Source organism: Pseudopodoces humilis, chromosome 8 (assembly GCF_049639895.1).
Source record: "Pseudopodoces humilis isolate 2021_Gansu_Grassland_sample_001 chromosome 8, ASM4963989v1, whole genome shotgun sequence".
NCBI lineage: Eukaryota > Metazoa > Chordata > Aves > Passeriformes > Paridae > Pseudopodoces > Pseudopodoces humilis.
In genome coordinates, this window is record NC_142207.1 from 11146917 (window position 1) to 11160201 (window position 13285).

Below are 13285 nucleotides of genomic sequence, written 5' to 3' on the forward strand. Positions count from 1 at the left end.
AAAATAAAATTCTTAATCAGTAAAAACAATCTGATGCATGAAAATGATAGACATTTGCTTTATTAAATTACTTTTATACTTCCACAAAGAAATTTTCTGATTTCCGTTACAGAATTGAATGAAGGAAATTCATTGCTGTCTCTGCAGTTACCTAAATTTAGATACAAAAAGGTTGTAAAAAGACTGCCCTATTCAAGTTACATAAAACAGGCAGAGAATAGATAAGTTCCCTTAGGAATCTTGAGGCTCAGAAATATAAAGTCTGATTATACAGTGAAATTAAGAATTCAGCAATGTGTTGAACAATTGTAAGCTGTAACTGCACTAGTGGACCACATTATTCAGCAGTTTCCTTAAAGGTATAAACTGTGAACTGAACAAAAAGTGTAGCTGACATGGCAGACCTCATTTAGTTGTTCTCCCTTTCACTCCCTCCAGGTCAAAGTTGTGAGATCAGCATTTAAATGATAGGAAGGAAACTTGCCTCCATAAATATCAGAAATTTCTCCATTCCATAGCTATTTATATAAAGTAACTAGCTGTTACAAATCAGTTTCAAGTAAAACAGGTGGCTGAGGCAAAAATAATCAAAATCAGATCATACATAATTTTACTGTAAATACAGTAATTTGAAAGATAAACACATAACCATAGCACTGACAGGATATCAATGCTGCTGTATTATAGACATGATGTGTCAGTAGAAAATTAGGATGTCTGTTATCAAAATTGAGGACATTCATTCCAGTCTCTGGTAATCTAATTTTAGTGCAAAACAGATGCTAAGACTTATTTAGCAAAAAAAGGTGATACATTTAAGGCCAAAAAGTTGTTCAGTCATCACTATCGCTTCCAGATTCACTCAGCTGCAAGTCATTTCCTAGAAGAGAAAGAGTCAATATATTAGTCATTTTCAAGGAAATAATTTTCTTCTTTCAAGATCTTCCCTTTCCCAATTAAGGCTTAGAAAAGTTAATAGCAAACAGGTAAGGGGGGCTGGACAAGATGATCCTTCAAGTCTCTTCTAACCCAAACTATTCTATGATAAAAGAATAAGTAAGTATAGAACCACACACTCTGTGACAGAACCTTAGAGAGATCACTTTTCTACAATTTTAAAATCTTGGCAAGGAAGCCATTAGCATATTTGCACAAGGGCATTTATTTAATATCACCAGATCACAAAAGACAACACCTAAGTATCTCTGCCACCCACATTTTCATGCTTCACAAGTGGAAAAACTGCTGGTGAATGCAGTTTTATGAAAAACAAGTTGTTGGGTTTTTTTGGAAACACATCTGAATGCTACTCAGCTGTGCTTGAAAACAAAGTGGTGTCTCAATCAAGAAGAGCAGCTCTTTGACGTACCACTTAAAGATGTATCAGTGACCTACTATTTCAAACTGGTTTTGGAACAAGTGAGCAAACAAAACATCAAAAGAAATTTTACACAGCACTTTAATTTGGTGGCTCTCTCTCTATATATATTTCAAAATGAGGAAGTAAAAAGACTACACTGTGCTTGCTGTGGATGTCCATAAGCTCAGGGGGTGGGAGGAAGGGAATCTTCCCAGGATGACAGATAACTAACAAAAAATACAGCAGCATGCTCTACACAATCTACATCATATCTAGCAACTTCCCACACGTTTTTAGGAGTCTGTTCCAACTGGTATGCTTTTACTCACACCTCCCTTGCCAAACAACCATTACAAAAGAAATAAACCAATAATCTCAGGCTGTGCAGAAATAGCCTAAAAATAAAAGAAAAATCACTGAAACTGAGAAAACTGAGTCAACACACTATTTTCACATGCCCTTTCCTCAGCTGCAGCAGCCTTCACAGACCCCTTTTGCAGATGGGTGAAAAAGTAACCTCAAGTGGGTAAACCCCACAAGACAGATTGGATCTTTTATTCTCAGGCATATCATTTCTGACAGAACACTGGAGTCTTTAACATGGCTGCATTTAGCCTTCCTTTGTTTTCCACTGTGTCAGCAGTAAAGCTTAGAAAGTGGTACATGTTTCTCTGCAACAACAAAAACACTTTATATAAGAAAAGAATAGTGAAGATGGTTGTTTCCAGAAATCTTTATAAAGTATTACTGTAGACATTTTTTTGTTTCCAATCATCTATATAGAGAAAAAATTTACAGCCATATTAAGATAAATTTAAAAAGCAATTTAGAAAGAACAAAATCAAGTTATTTGTCAATAATTATTCATAACAATGTAATATCCTAAAAGATCTTTCAAGAAATAGAATGGTATTGGTAAATTAAACTCCTTTATTTATCACTTCAAGGAGAATTACTGTGAATTCTTAGAAATCCCAGCACTGTTATGCACTACCTACTTTATGGGAGGACAGGGAGTGTGAACAAGAAGATAACCTTACAAATAATGTTTCTGTAGCCTTCAAAAGTTATTTCAACACAGTTAATAGAAATTACACAAACCCTGTAACACTAGCCAAAAATACCAATGCTTGAGAAAACCAGCAGATGGGAAAAGCAAGAACTCCACGTTCCAGAGTCAGAATTAATATGTTAGGATTTACTTCAGGCTAAACTTTCTGCCTCATTTTTACAACCCTATCTCCAAAAAACTCCTTCAGAGAGAGGGCAAAATAGCACAAACTAGAGCTGGTGGCTTTCAGATGGATTTGGTGCAAAGACAGAAATCTCATTTAATGAGGATCCTGAAGAAACATCTAGACTATTGTACTTAATGCGACAGTAGTAAAGTGAGGGAGAACTGTTGAATTTTCATGGTGCCAGTTGCTTATTAGCAATACTAATTGGGGAAATAGATTGCACTGCAAATTGCATTTCCTATGTTTTTAAATCAGTGAATGTAATATATTCAACTGAATTCTTGCTAGTTACAGGGGACAGGGAAACTCATTGGAGTGATCACTGTTTCAGACATCTTAGTGGTCACACCAACACCAAGCTAATATAAGGGAAAATTATTACTTGACAAAATAAAACAGCTATGTCTGTACCAGCACCAAGCGTCAAATAGTGGTGAAGTTGTGTTGAATACTAAGTATCTAACACAAGGCCACAGAATAGCCCATCTATGCTGGGTTTTCTTTGGAAAGCTACTTTGTTTAACATAACCCTTGTTTAAACAAAAAGTAGACATAAAGCAACATATGATCAAATATTCATGAAGAACAGATTTATTAGTGCCGCCATTTACAGATTTTATTATATGGCAAGTTGTGAGCCTATATAATCAGCTTCTCAAGATAGAAAGAGGATGAAGTAATATTTTGGGAGTGAGGGGCAGTCTTGAGCCCAAGATTCCTGAAGAGGTAGATATGTACCTGACAGAAGTATTTAGTTACCATGCTCTAGACACCACCTCCTCCATTTTCCAAGTTCTACAAAATCTCAGCTGTATAATTTCTACATGCAAGATAAAACACTGTTCTCTAAGCTTTCCCCAACCTTCTCCATGCACACAGAATGTTAAAGAAAAACTTCACTAATTACCTGGTATATCCCTGATTCTACAAAAGTGTACAAAACTAGTCACAGACATAAGTACACACACCTCAAAGCAAGATTAGACAAGCAAGCAGCTTGTGCTGACATTTGTTGATTCAATATTTTATTTTTGCAAAACTTTATTTGAGGTGGAAGAAATGACTGTACAAAATCAGACTGAGAACTCCTGCCATTCAAAGTAGAACAATGTGCTATCCATTTAGCGTCTCTAGGTTTTACGCTCCTGCCAAATTCACTCAGCAACAGAGCTAGAGAAAAGCAATCTCCTTGGAAGTAGCTGGCTTGATCTTTAACTAGTGGAAGTGTCCTGTAAGTCTTAACTGCACTGAAAGTTAGGGATGGAATTGTTTTAAACTGTAACATATCTGCAACCATAATAGAAGTAAATGGCAATAATCTCAAGAGCCGGACAAACTCAGAGGCCTAAGGTTACAGGCAGAGGTTCTACCTGTCAACATAGTTCTCAAGCAACATCAAGCCACCGACTCCCCCTGAAACAGTCTTGATGTTGTCATGGTTTAAGCAGCATTTTCTCCCTATGCTCAACTGGTGGACTTGACCACCTGTACTTGTATTTCCCACTGGAAGCATTGCCACCTGAGATTCTGTCACTGGGGATAAAGCTTAATCACATTTTCATAACAACTTTATTTAAAGTGTGGAGAACAGGAAATCACATTCGTCAGTAAGGGTTGAAATAAGTGGCACTCTAAAGTTATGCAAATTGTAAACATGAGGACTTTGTTCTTTGCAGTGACAGTAAAATGAAAGCAGCATTTAGTTCTCTGCTTGTGAAGTCACAGGACCTTTCAGTCTGACCTTATCTGTTAATGCAGTACATAATTAAATATCAATGCAGGTTATTTAAATATTTAAATACTAGCTAAAAAAAAAAAAAAAGATAAAATAAAAAGAACCGTCATTCATGTTATCCACTAAGAGCTGAAATAAAAGTAGATCTGCCCGAGTCTAAAATTTCAGTATAACAAGTTTACATATAAATGATAAACCATAATGATCTTAAGCTACAAACCAGGATTGATGGAAATCTCTTCAAACCAATATGGCAGCTAAGCAGTGAATTAAAAATTGAATCATTCTGGAAGAGTTATCATAGCTGAATACTCACTTCTATGTCTGAATACTCCTGTTATTTAGGTAGTGAATTTAAGTTTCTCTGCCTAGTGGGATTTTTTTTTTTTTAATGTGAGAGTCTTCTAAACTTTCCTTTTCTTGAATGCTTTGAGCATTCAATTCCAGGTTGTGCAGCAACCCTCTTGAACATCACAGCTACTCTTCAAATTACAGTTTTAGTTGCCTAATGTGTGGAATAAGATAATATCACCTGAAAGCAAATCACCTCCTTCCTTATATGCAAAGGACAGTTTTGCCATGTTGGCCAGTGGAACACTGCCATGAATAATTGTAACTGACACAGCTAAGAATACACCATCTTTTCTGTAACTCAGAGTATTGCAACCATAGTATCCTTCCCATAGTTTTATCCAAGAAATTATAAGCGTATGTTTAGGGAGTGCCTTGTTAGTTCAAGTATTTTCAATACAAAATTACTGTTCTCCAGTCCCAATGTATAGAACTGGGAGGAAGCCAGAACAGCTTAGGAAATATTTTCAACTGCTTCAGCTTCAATTTAATATCTCTGTGAACCACATACCTTCTAGCCCAGTGTCTAATTCAGCCTGCTGCTGAACAATCAAACCCTAGCATCACTTCCCACAGTTTTAATTATAACAGAGACATACTTAAAAACAATATGGTTTCCTTTCAGAATCTTGATGTCTGGAATTGTGCACTAAGAAAAGAACAGTCTTTGTACTTACGTAGTGTATTCATCATATGACCACTGCTCTCTTGGGATCTGTTATGACTGGCATCTTTGTCAGGAACAGCCTGTTGTGGTATGGCAGACACAGTAGGCTGAGGCTGCAAATATGGCATTGACACAGGAAGAGAGGGCTTCATTTCCTCATCTTCAGAATCACTAGAACTATTTTCACTACTTGATGAAGAGGACGAAGAACTTTTTGAGTCAGATGAGCTATCAGAGCTACTCAGCTGGTCCATGATACTGGCTTCTGCTTTTAGCTCTGCAAACAATATGATTTGTTTCTCAGTTTACATTCATCATAATTGAAATATAGGGAAGAGGAGAAAAAAGGAAAAAACATCAACAGACATCAGGCACACATTACAGCAACTTGAAAATACCCCAGACCAAACCCACCAAAGCTCTCCAGAACAAAGAAAAGGGCACAAGTGAGTATCCAGCCTATCATGTGGTTTTCTACCCTTATAGCTTGAGCACTTTCTCCCTTTCAAGCCAAGTGTTAGAACAAGGGTGACTGTGAACACAAAAACTTAACCCTGCATTCCATGGGGTAATGCATCCCACAAAGCCTTTAATTTCTGCAACTAACACAAAATGTTCTGTGTTTTCCTTAACACCCCAAATATGGCTTTCACTGACTAAAAACTGCAGTTACAATCCACAGATCAATCACTGCAAGATGTCTGCAACTGCATCCAAAATGCCTCTCAGCAGTTCAGCATTACAATCAGTACACTTGTTTGGACCACGTGACCTTTTGCTCAAAATCAAGTTAAGAATGAAGAATATCCAAAAGAACCATCCAAAGTTTATATGAGGAAGATTTCTCCATATCCTTGTTTCATTATAGATTTGGAGGTACAAATAATGCTGCACAGTATGCATATCCCACGTAAGTCCAACATACAGAGGAAGTCAATCTTTGCAGAAGGGTACACATAATAATTGTGCAGAACACGACTGCTGAGAGAAGTGTGAAACAGACCTATGAATCATGGTGGAGGGAGGACTTGAGAAATTATACAGGGTGCAGAAGCTCATCACTATACAAGATTGTAACAACCTAGACATTTGTTAAGATGGTCTCACAAGCTCTTAGAATACTTCAGAAACAGCTTTGATATAGCAGACACAATAAAGCAAGTAGGAGAGTAACTCATCTCTCTTCAAATTTATGCAATACAGAACAGGTTGAAGGTGAAAGTCACCAAGATGCATGACAGTGCAAAGCTTAAGAGAAGAAGGGAGAAGGGAAAAAAAGATTAATCTTTGAAACAAACTTCTATGAAATATAAGTTATCAAAGGCAAATCTAAAGGAAAGGCCATCTTTATCAAAGGCCAATCAAAAAGAAAATGGTATTCAGGAAAAATGGCACCTGAAGTAGTGCAGCTATGGCTACAGGGACAAATTAACCCAATGCTAGTAGAGAAAAGAAAGAGCACTGAAAGACTGGATAACTCAAACATAAGGAAAAAAAGAAGGGGAGCAGAAAGGAAATAAGAATTGGAAGCATCTAAGCATCCTTCTTTTATTAAGGGCATGTGTAAGAGAACATGACCCACCACACATCTGGAGCTGTAAGACACCTAACTGAAAGACACCACTCAATTCCTAAGCATTCAATTCCACTTCCTCCTAAGCAATGTCTAATATAAGAACAATTTTAAGTGAATGGCCAAAACCAAAAGCTGAGAAATAAGATCTCTGCCTTGAATTTTGATGTAATTTAATCAGACAGAATTGAAATTAAGTCATTTTAACCAGTGAATGAAGAGCTGTACACATACTAGAGGATTAATGGCAGAATGAGCTTCCCCTCCACCCCAGAAAACAAAGTCGGTAACAAGTTCCAGGTAGTGTACTTAAGCAGGAATAGTTAGTTATACAGCCACAGGATGAAGAATAATTAAGCAGGCAACACTTCTGAAGAGTCTGAGAGTTACAGTGGATTCCTACACACGATTCTACCACACCAGGCTGTGCGGAAATGACTTGATACTGTTTGGTCTTGTGATACTATTTGTTCTTTGTATATAAAGATGAATAGTGACTCTAAGGCAGCCTTCTTGTCACATCAGCACTGCTAAAACCTCAGTAGGTGTGTTTACGGACTATATTTTAGGAAGTTTTTGGACTCATTGCAAGAAAGCTAAAGGAAATTGACAACTAATCAGGAATTTAGAAAGTAAACTTCAAGGAAAGATTGAACCAACTGGCGTCATTTTGCATAAAGAATAGGAAATAGGAGTTTGAGTCTGTGAAGGACTGCTCAAAAGAAGCACAGTAATCTGCTCTATACTTGCATGATAAATATGAAAGTAGTAATAGGTTTGCTGTTAGACTATTTATACAGGAGAACCTGAACAGTAAGAAGAGGAAAGCCCTGGAATGGCTTGCCAGCAAGTACAAGGATCTGTCAGTGGAAGGTTCTAAGAAAAGGTTAAAAGTTACATCAGAAATCTGACTTTAGGACAGAAGGATGGACTAGATGACTTGATATCTCTACCATCCTTTTCAATTTTTCAGCATTTTAAATAGTATTCAAAATTGGACTGGCACTACATAACAGTTTGGTACATTGGCAGTCACTTAGGAGACTCAGTGTTTGATACCACCACTCCCCCCAAAAACACCTAGAAAAGGCATAATTTTATTTGATGTGCTCAAGTTTTCCTTCTTCTTTGAAACCTTAGATGAATTTGAGTACTGCTCTGCAATATAAATTGGTGGTCAGAGCTTAAGACCAAAATGGAAACAAAAATCATCTTCATAATGATGCATCTAAAAAAATCTGTTCAAAGGAATTCAGAACAACTTAGGAAGCAGATGTCAGTTCCAGTCAATGAAACTGCCACCTGTCAGCATTTCTGTTGCAAGTAATTACCACCTGCCATCTCTTCCTTGTCCTCCCAAAGGAAATAAGGCCTCCTATTAAGTGAAATATGAGTGTCACACCAAACCAGAGTCTCTCAAGGAAACAGTACATAGCACTGCTCAAGGGTTGATTTATGCAAGCTTTTTAGCTGTCTTTTTCATTGGAACCTCATCTTCCACAGGGCTCTATCTGGTAATTTAAAGTGAATGTTGAGTTGTAAAGTACTGTAACATATTTGCTGAGTGCACAGAAAGAAAAAGGAGCAATGTCAAAATGGAAGTGACTTAGTTCCAGTACCACAATACAACCAACCATACACTTGATTAAAGTAGCAGTGGAAGACAGAGCCAAGGAGACAGCACCAGGACTCTTGGCATTATTAAGTCTAATGGTGCAGCTGGTTTTTTACTATAGCAAGCTACAAATACTGCATTTTTACCCACTTGAGCCAGAGTGGTCATTTCCATATCAGAGTAAAGTTGCTCACATAATCAGCTTCTAGTGTGAAAATCAAATAACACAAAACAAAATAAAAACAACCTATACATGCAAAAACCTTTTAAAAACCAATTGCTTGTTAACATCAAAGTTTCTGAAACTTATGTGCCAGTGGAGCTTACCCTGTTCAATGTCATCCATAGGAGAAGATGGAAACGTTTTTTCTTTTGATGGAGAGTTTTTAATGTTATTTGGAACCTTTGTTGCATTTCGCATTTGCTGCTGTTGCTGCTCAATGCGAGACTGGACTTTACTACTTCCTTCAGCTCTGTGTGTAAAAGAGAAAGATTTTTAATTACTAGAAGGCAAGATGCAAGGAAAAAGGCAAGAACACAGGGGATATGGTACCATGGAATTATTTCTCATGCCATTCTAAATATCATCATTAGATTCTTAGGTAAGTTATTATAATGGTCAGCTGTTATACTAATACATATAACATATTAATATTATACTATTGATATTATACATATGTGTGTTAAAAGTGATTTTTTGATACAGTGCTAATAACTTCATAACACTTTGTCAATTGATTTTTTTTTATACCTTGCTACCCAGGATTGCTTAATAATTCTGCTGGAAGTTGCTTATATGGACTCAGCAGCAGAAAAAAAATATTACAAAAACTTGGTATGAGAAAGACAAGCCATTAAAATTACTGAGACCTGTCACAAATTTTTCAGGGTTTTTTCCTCATTTACAAGTCAGAAGACAGTAGGCAAGCTACTAGCCAAACAGATCTTTGTTTTCCTCCCCCTAAACTCACCAGAAAATAGTTACTATTTCTTTCAATAATATAACATGTTTTGATTAACAAATATAAATTTCCATTTCTTCTGCAGTCATGACTCAAAAGATTTGAAGTCAGTTTGCTGAGAAAGCAGGCTTTTCATTCCTTTGAACAAGGTACTTTCTAAAATTATGTTTTCCTAAAAATAGTAATATGTAGTTATAGATCTCAGTTTAGACTCATTAACAAACTGATTTTCACAATGAGTAAAGCACAGTTGTTTCTCCTGTAAATCACCCACCTGGTTTTTTTCACAGTGATGTTGCTACTAAGTTTCTCTAGGCGACATTCTCCAGTGTCATGGTTGATAATTAAGATACATTCTTTTAGGTAAGGCTTCTTTGAGCCCTTGAATACAGTCACTGGTGGAGTTGAGCCCTATTAAATCAGAAGTCCAGTAAGTGTTACTCCTGTAGTCGTTTTTCTTAGGAACAGCAATCCATCAGTGGTGACAAGTTCACTACAAGTGATCATTTCTAGCCATTAAAAATGTTATTGGTTAACTCAAATGAGATTCATAGTAGCCATGTCCAAAAACAGCTAGTGTTTGACTGAAATGGGATTTTACTCACTTAGCTTAGTTTGAAACTGATTAAATGCTTATTTCACAAGGAGAGCAGGCTCCACTGACCGAAAGGGGTTTCAGTCCCAATATCAGCAGAGCAGAAAAGCATAGCAGGTAGTAAATTTTCCCTTTCCAGTCTTTCCTGCTTTAGAACTACACTAGAGCAATAAATACCAAGGGGAAGCTAGCACTGCCAACATACACATAAAGCTTTTCTGTGTACGCAACACTTCTGGGTCATCCTACAGCATATTTCCAGAGCAGCAAATACACTTAAAGTTACAGTGCAGCTGATTAACCTTTGGGTCTTTTGTAGTCTTACATTCTTAGAGTAATTGTTTTTCTACTCTAAAAATCACCCAGGCAGCTCTGAAACAGCACTAGAACTTTATACCCTTCCACAGTCAGGATATATACTTGGAACAACCAAATAAATCATTCCCTTAAGCCTGCCACTCTTCAGCCACATCAACTCACCTCGATATTTGGCAGTGTTATTGTCACCTGTTCACCTTTGCCAACTTCAAGGTCTCCTTCACAGGACATATCAATAGATGCAGGCTTAAAGTCATCTAAATATAAAAACAAACTAGATTATTTACAGGCTTTACAGGAATCTTATAAATGCATACACCACTTAATTGCAGTTGGAGGCTATTAAGTAAAAGCCTTTTTTGTTTGTGTATCATCTACCATTCCCCTGAGCAGATCATTCCATAAGTCAGTAGAATTCAAATTCAAGCTGCTTTTCTCAGGGTTCATTGTAAGTGTTTAAATCTTTCAGTTAAAATTAGAAAAGCATCTTTAGGTTTTAATGGGTAAAAAGGCCAAACAAGCTGTGTTATATTTCAAAACATAAATTCTCATGTAATTATTTTCAGAAGAATCGATAAATAGTTATTTCTTTTTCTCTTTCTGATTCTGACTTTACTGTAACAAGCATGTCAGAACCTGACAAAAACTTGGTGTTTCAGTATAGTTATTTTTTCTTAAAGTGAAATTCCTTCCCAATTTAACATTTATTTACATTTTTGTTTTTTCATCATCTAAAGTACTGGTTGAAGTAAGTTTTGAGCAAAAGAGGGTATCGATTTCTGGTCCTTTTCAAAACGCTAAGAGACACTGCAAACGTGCATGTGTTCAGGCATCAGCATGGCAGCTCTGTTACATACCATTACCTACAAAGTATCAATTCCACCACAAATAAATTGGGAAAGGCTACAGCCAAAACTCTGTCTGTGCCGATTTAGGGAGACAGGATGGCATCAAGAGGTTCTTCAAGGCCTGTGAAAACATAGGGTTACCGCAACGTGGGGTTGAGCCTGCAGCTCCGGGTAAGGCAGGGCCGGTCTCACACCCCGGGATGCCAGTGGAGGTGCGGAGGGGACCCATGGGCCGGTACACGCTCCATGACCACACCTCAGCACACGCTCCCCGCCTCGCTGCCTGCCCCATCTCACGCAGCTGGTTACTGGCGGCATTCCTGCAACTGGGGAGCTTCCCAGTTCTCTAACTCGGCCTGCAGCCACGGCCCAGGAGGCACAGACCACAGCTGGGAAGCAAGGCTCCAGCCAGCACAACAGCCGGGCAGGAAAACAAGGCTGCAGGAGCTGGTGGGCAGGGCTGTGCGTGCAGCAGGAGGCTCGCAGCTCAGACACAGGTGACAGCCCTTGCTAACCTTGTTTAGGGCAAACCTCTAAATGTTGTCTTACAGGAATAAGCAGACAATCGTTCCAGTTTCTCGTCAAATCAGAGAATATTTGTTTAACATATGGCCACGTGGCTGTTAATACTTGAGAAAATGAAGATATTAATACTTCCAATCTTAACTTCTAACCAGCAGCTGTTTTCCCTTTTACTCAACTGTTTAAAAAAGGTCAGCTGTTGGAGGATATTTCTTCTGCATGTGCATTTGATAGAACAGACAAACGTGCCAGTTTCTATGTCTCATTTGTTGGAAAGGAAGAGAGATTTCAAAACAGATTTCAGAATAAATCATTAAATTACAAGAGTCAGCATGAAACTCTAAGGGTAGGAGGTACCAGACAGAGTTGTTAGTCCTCTTTAAAATTAGGATAAATTTCAAATTGCAGCATTTGTTTAAATCCATTTATAGCCTTTTTCCCCTCTCCTCCGCTTCCACAGTTGGAGACAATCTGCCCAAGTGCCGTTCCCTTTGCTCACAGAGAGCACATTACCCATCTTGCACACAGGACACTCTCCAGAGAACATACGTGAGACTGAATCTTGGGGATATCAGTCTATAAATAGCCAGACAACAAAACCAGAAGCTGCAGTCCTAAATTATCAAGGACTATAATCCTGGGAGCATTTGTTTCCTAGCTACCCTCAGAATCTTTGGGCACACACCTCTCTAGATAGTAATTATGTACTCAGGGAGGGTGTACTGGCTCCGTGATTAACGCTGCCCGCCTTTAACCTTTGATTGTTGAATTATACGGAACTTCTGAAAACTGAGCGCAAGGAAAGAAAACAGAGCCACAGGTTCAGCTTAGCTCGGTTTCCAGCAGAACCACAGGGAGACACTACAGAAAAGGCATAAAAAGTAAAGTTAGTGCCCAGAGGATAGAGAGGGACATTTCTAGGATACAATGGCAGTATGTGCTCCCAGCACCGACTGAAACCTGCGCCGCTCCCGAAATCCCGGACCAGCACTCCACGGCACCCAGCGCCCAGCTGCACCCCAGAATCCTGGGACAGAGGCAGCCGCCGAGCATGGCCGCAGCCACCCCCCCCCCCCCATTCAGGGGGACTGCGGGGACCGGGGGCCACCGAACCCCCCACCCCCACCCCCGCAGCCCCCCGGCGTTGCCCCAACCCCAGCACTCACAGCGGACAGTGTGGAAGGCGCAGCGCGGCTGCTTCTCGAAGCTCTCCCCTAGCTTTAGCACCCGCGCCTTGGGGTCGTAGAGCGACGGGACCGTTCCGTTCATCGCGGCAGCGCCTCACACCATGGCGGGCCCCGGGGCCGCCGCCGCCGCCCGCACCGAGCATCCCTCACGCCGCCCGGGCCGGCGGGACCCGCCCATGCGGGCTCCGATAGGCCGCGAAGTGCAGAGCCCCGCCTCCCCCGAGCTGGATTGGTCAGTGAGCGCGTCCCTCGGTAGATTTCCGCCAGTGGGGTGTCGGAGCCGCCAGCCCGCACGCGGATATGCAAATGAACCC

General features: G+C 39.3%; 1 protein-coding gene across 2 annotated transcripts; it reads right to left on the reverse strand.

The window, feature by feature from the left end:
• Positions 1 to 34: 34 nt before the first annotated feature.
• EAF2 (ELL associated factor 2) lies at positions 35 to 13115 on the reverse strand. Of its 2 annotated transcripts, XM_005519654.2 has the most exons (6): positions 12951 to 13115; positions 10577 to 10671; positions 9776 to 9912; positions 8867 to 9012; positions 5362 to 5628; positions 35 to 880 (listed from the first exon to the last, which is right to left on the reverse strand). In XM_005519654.2, the coding sequence occupies exons 1-6, from the start codon at positions 13051 to 13053 to the stop codon at positions 834 to 836; spliced, it is 795 nt and encodes a 264-aa protein (XP_005519711.1). In that variant the 5' UTR covers positions 13054 to 13115; the 3' UTR covers positions 35 to 833. The 2 variants fall into 2 exon arrangements, with proteins under 2 accessions (XP_005519711.1, XP_087915337.1); XM_088059211.1 differs by lacking the exons at positions 9776 to 9912; positions 12951 to 13115.
• Between the last annotated feature and the right edge of the window lie 170 nt (positions 13116 to 13285).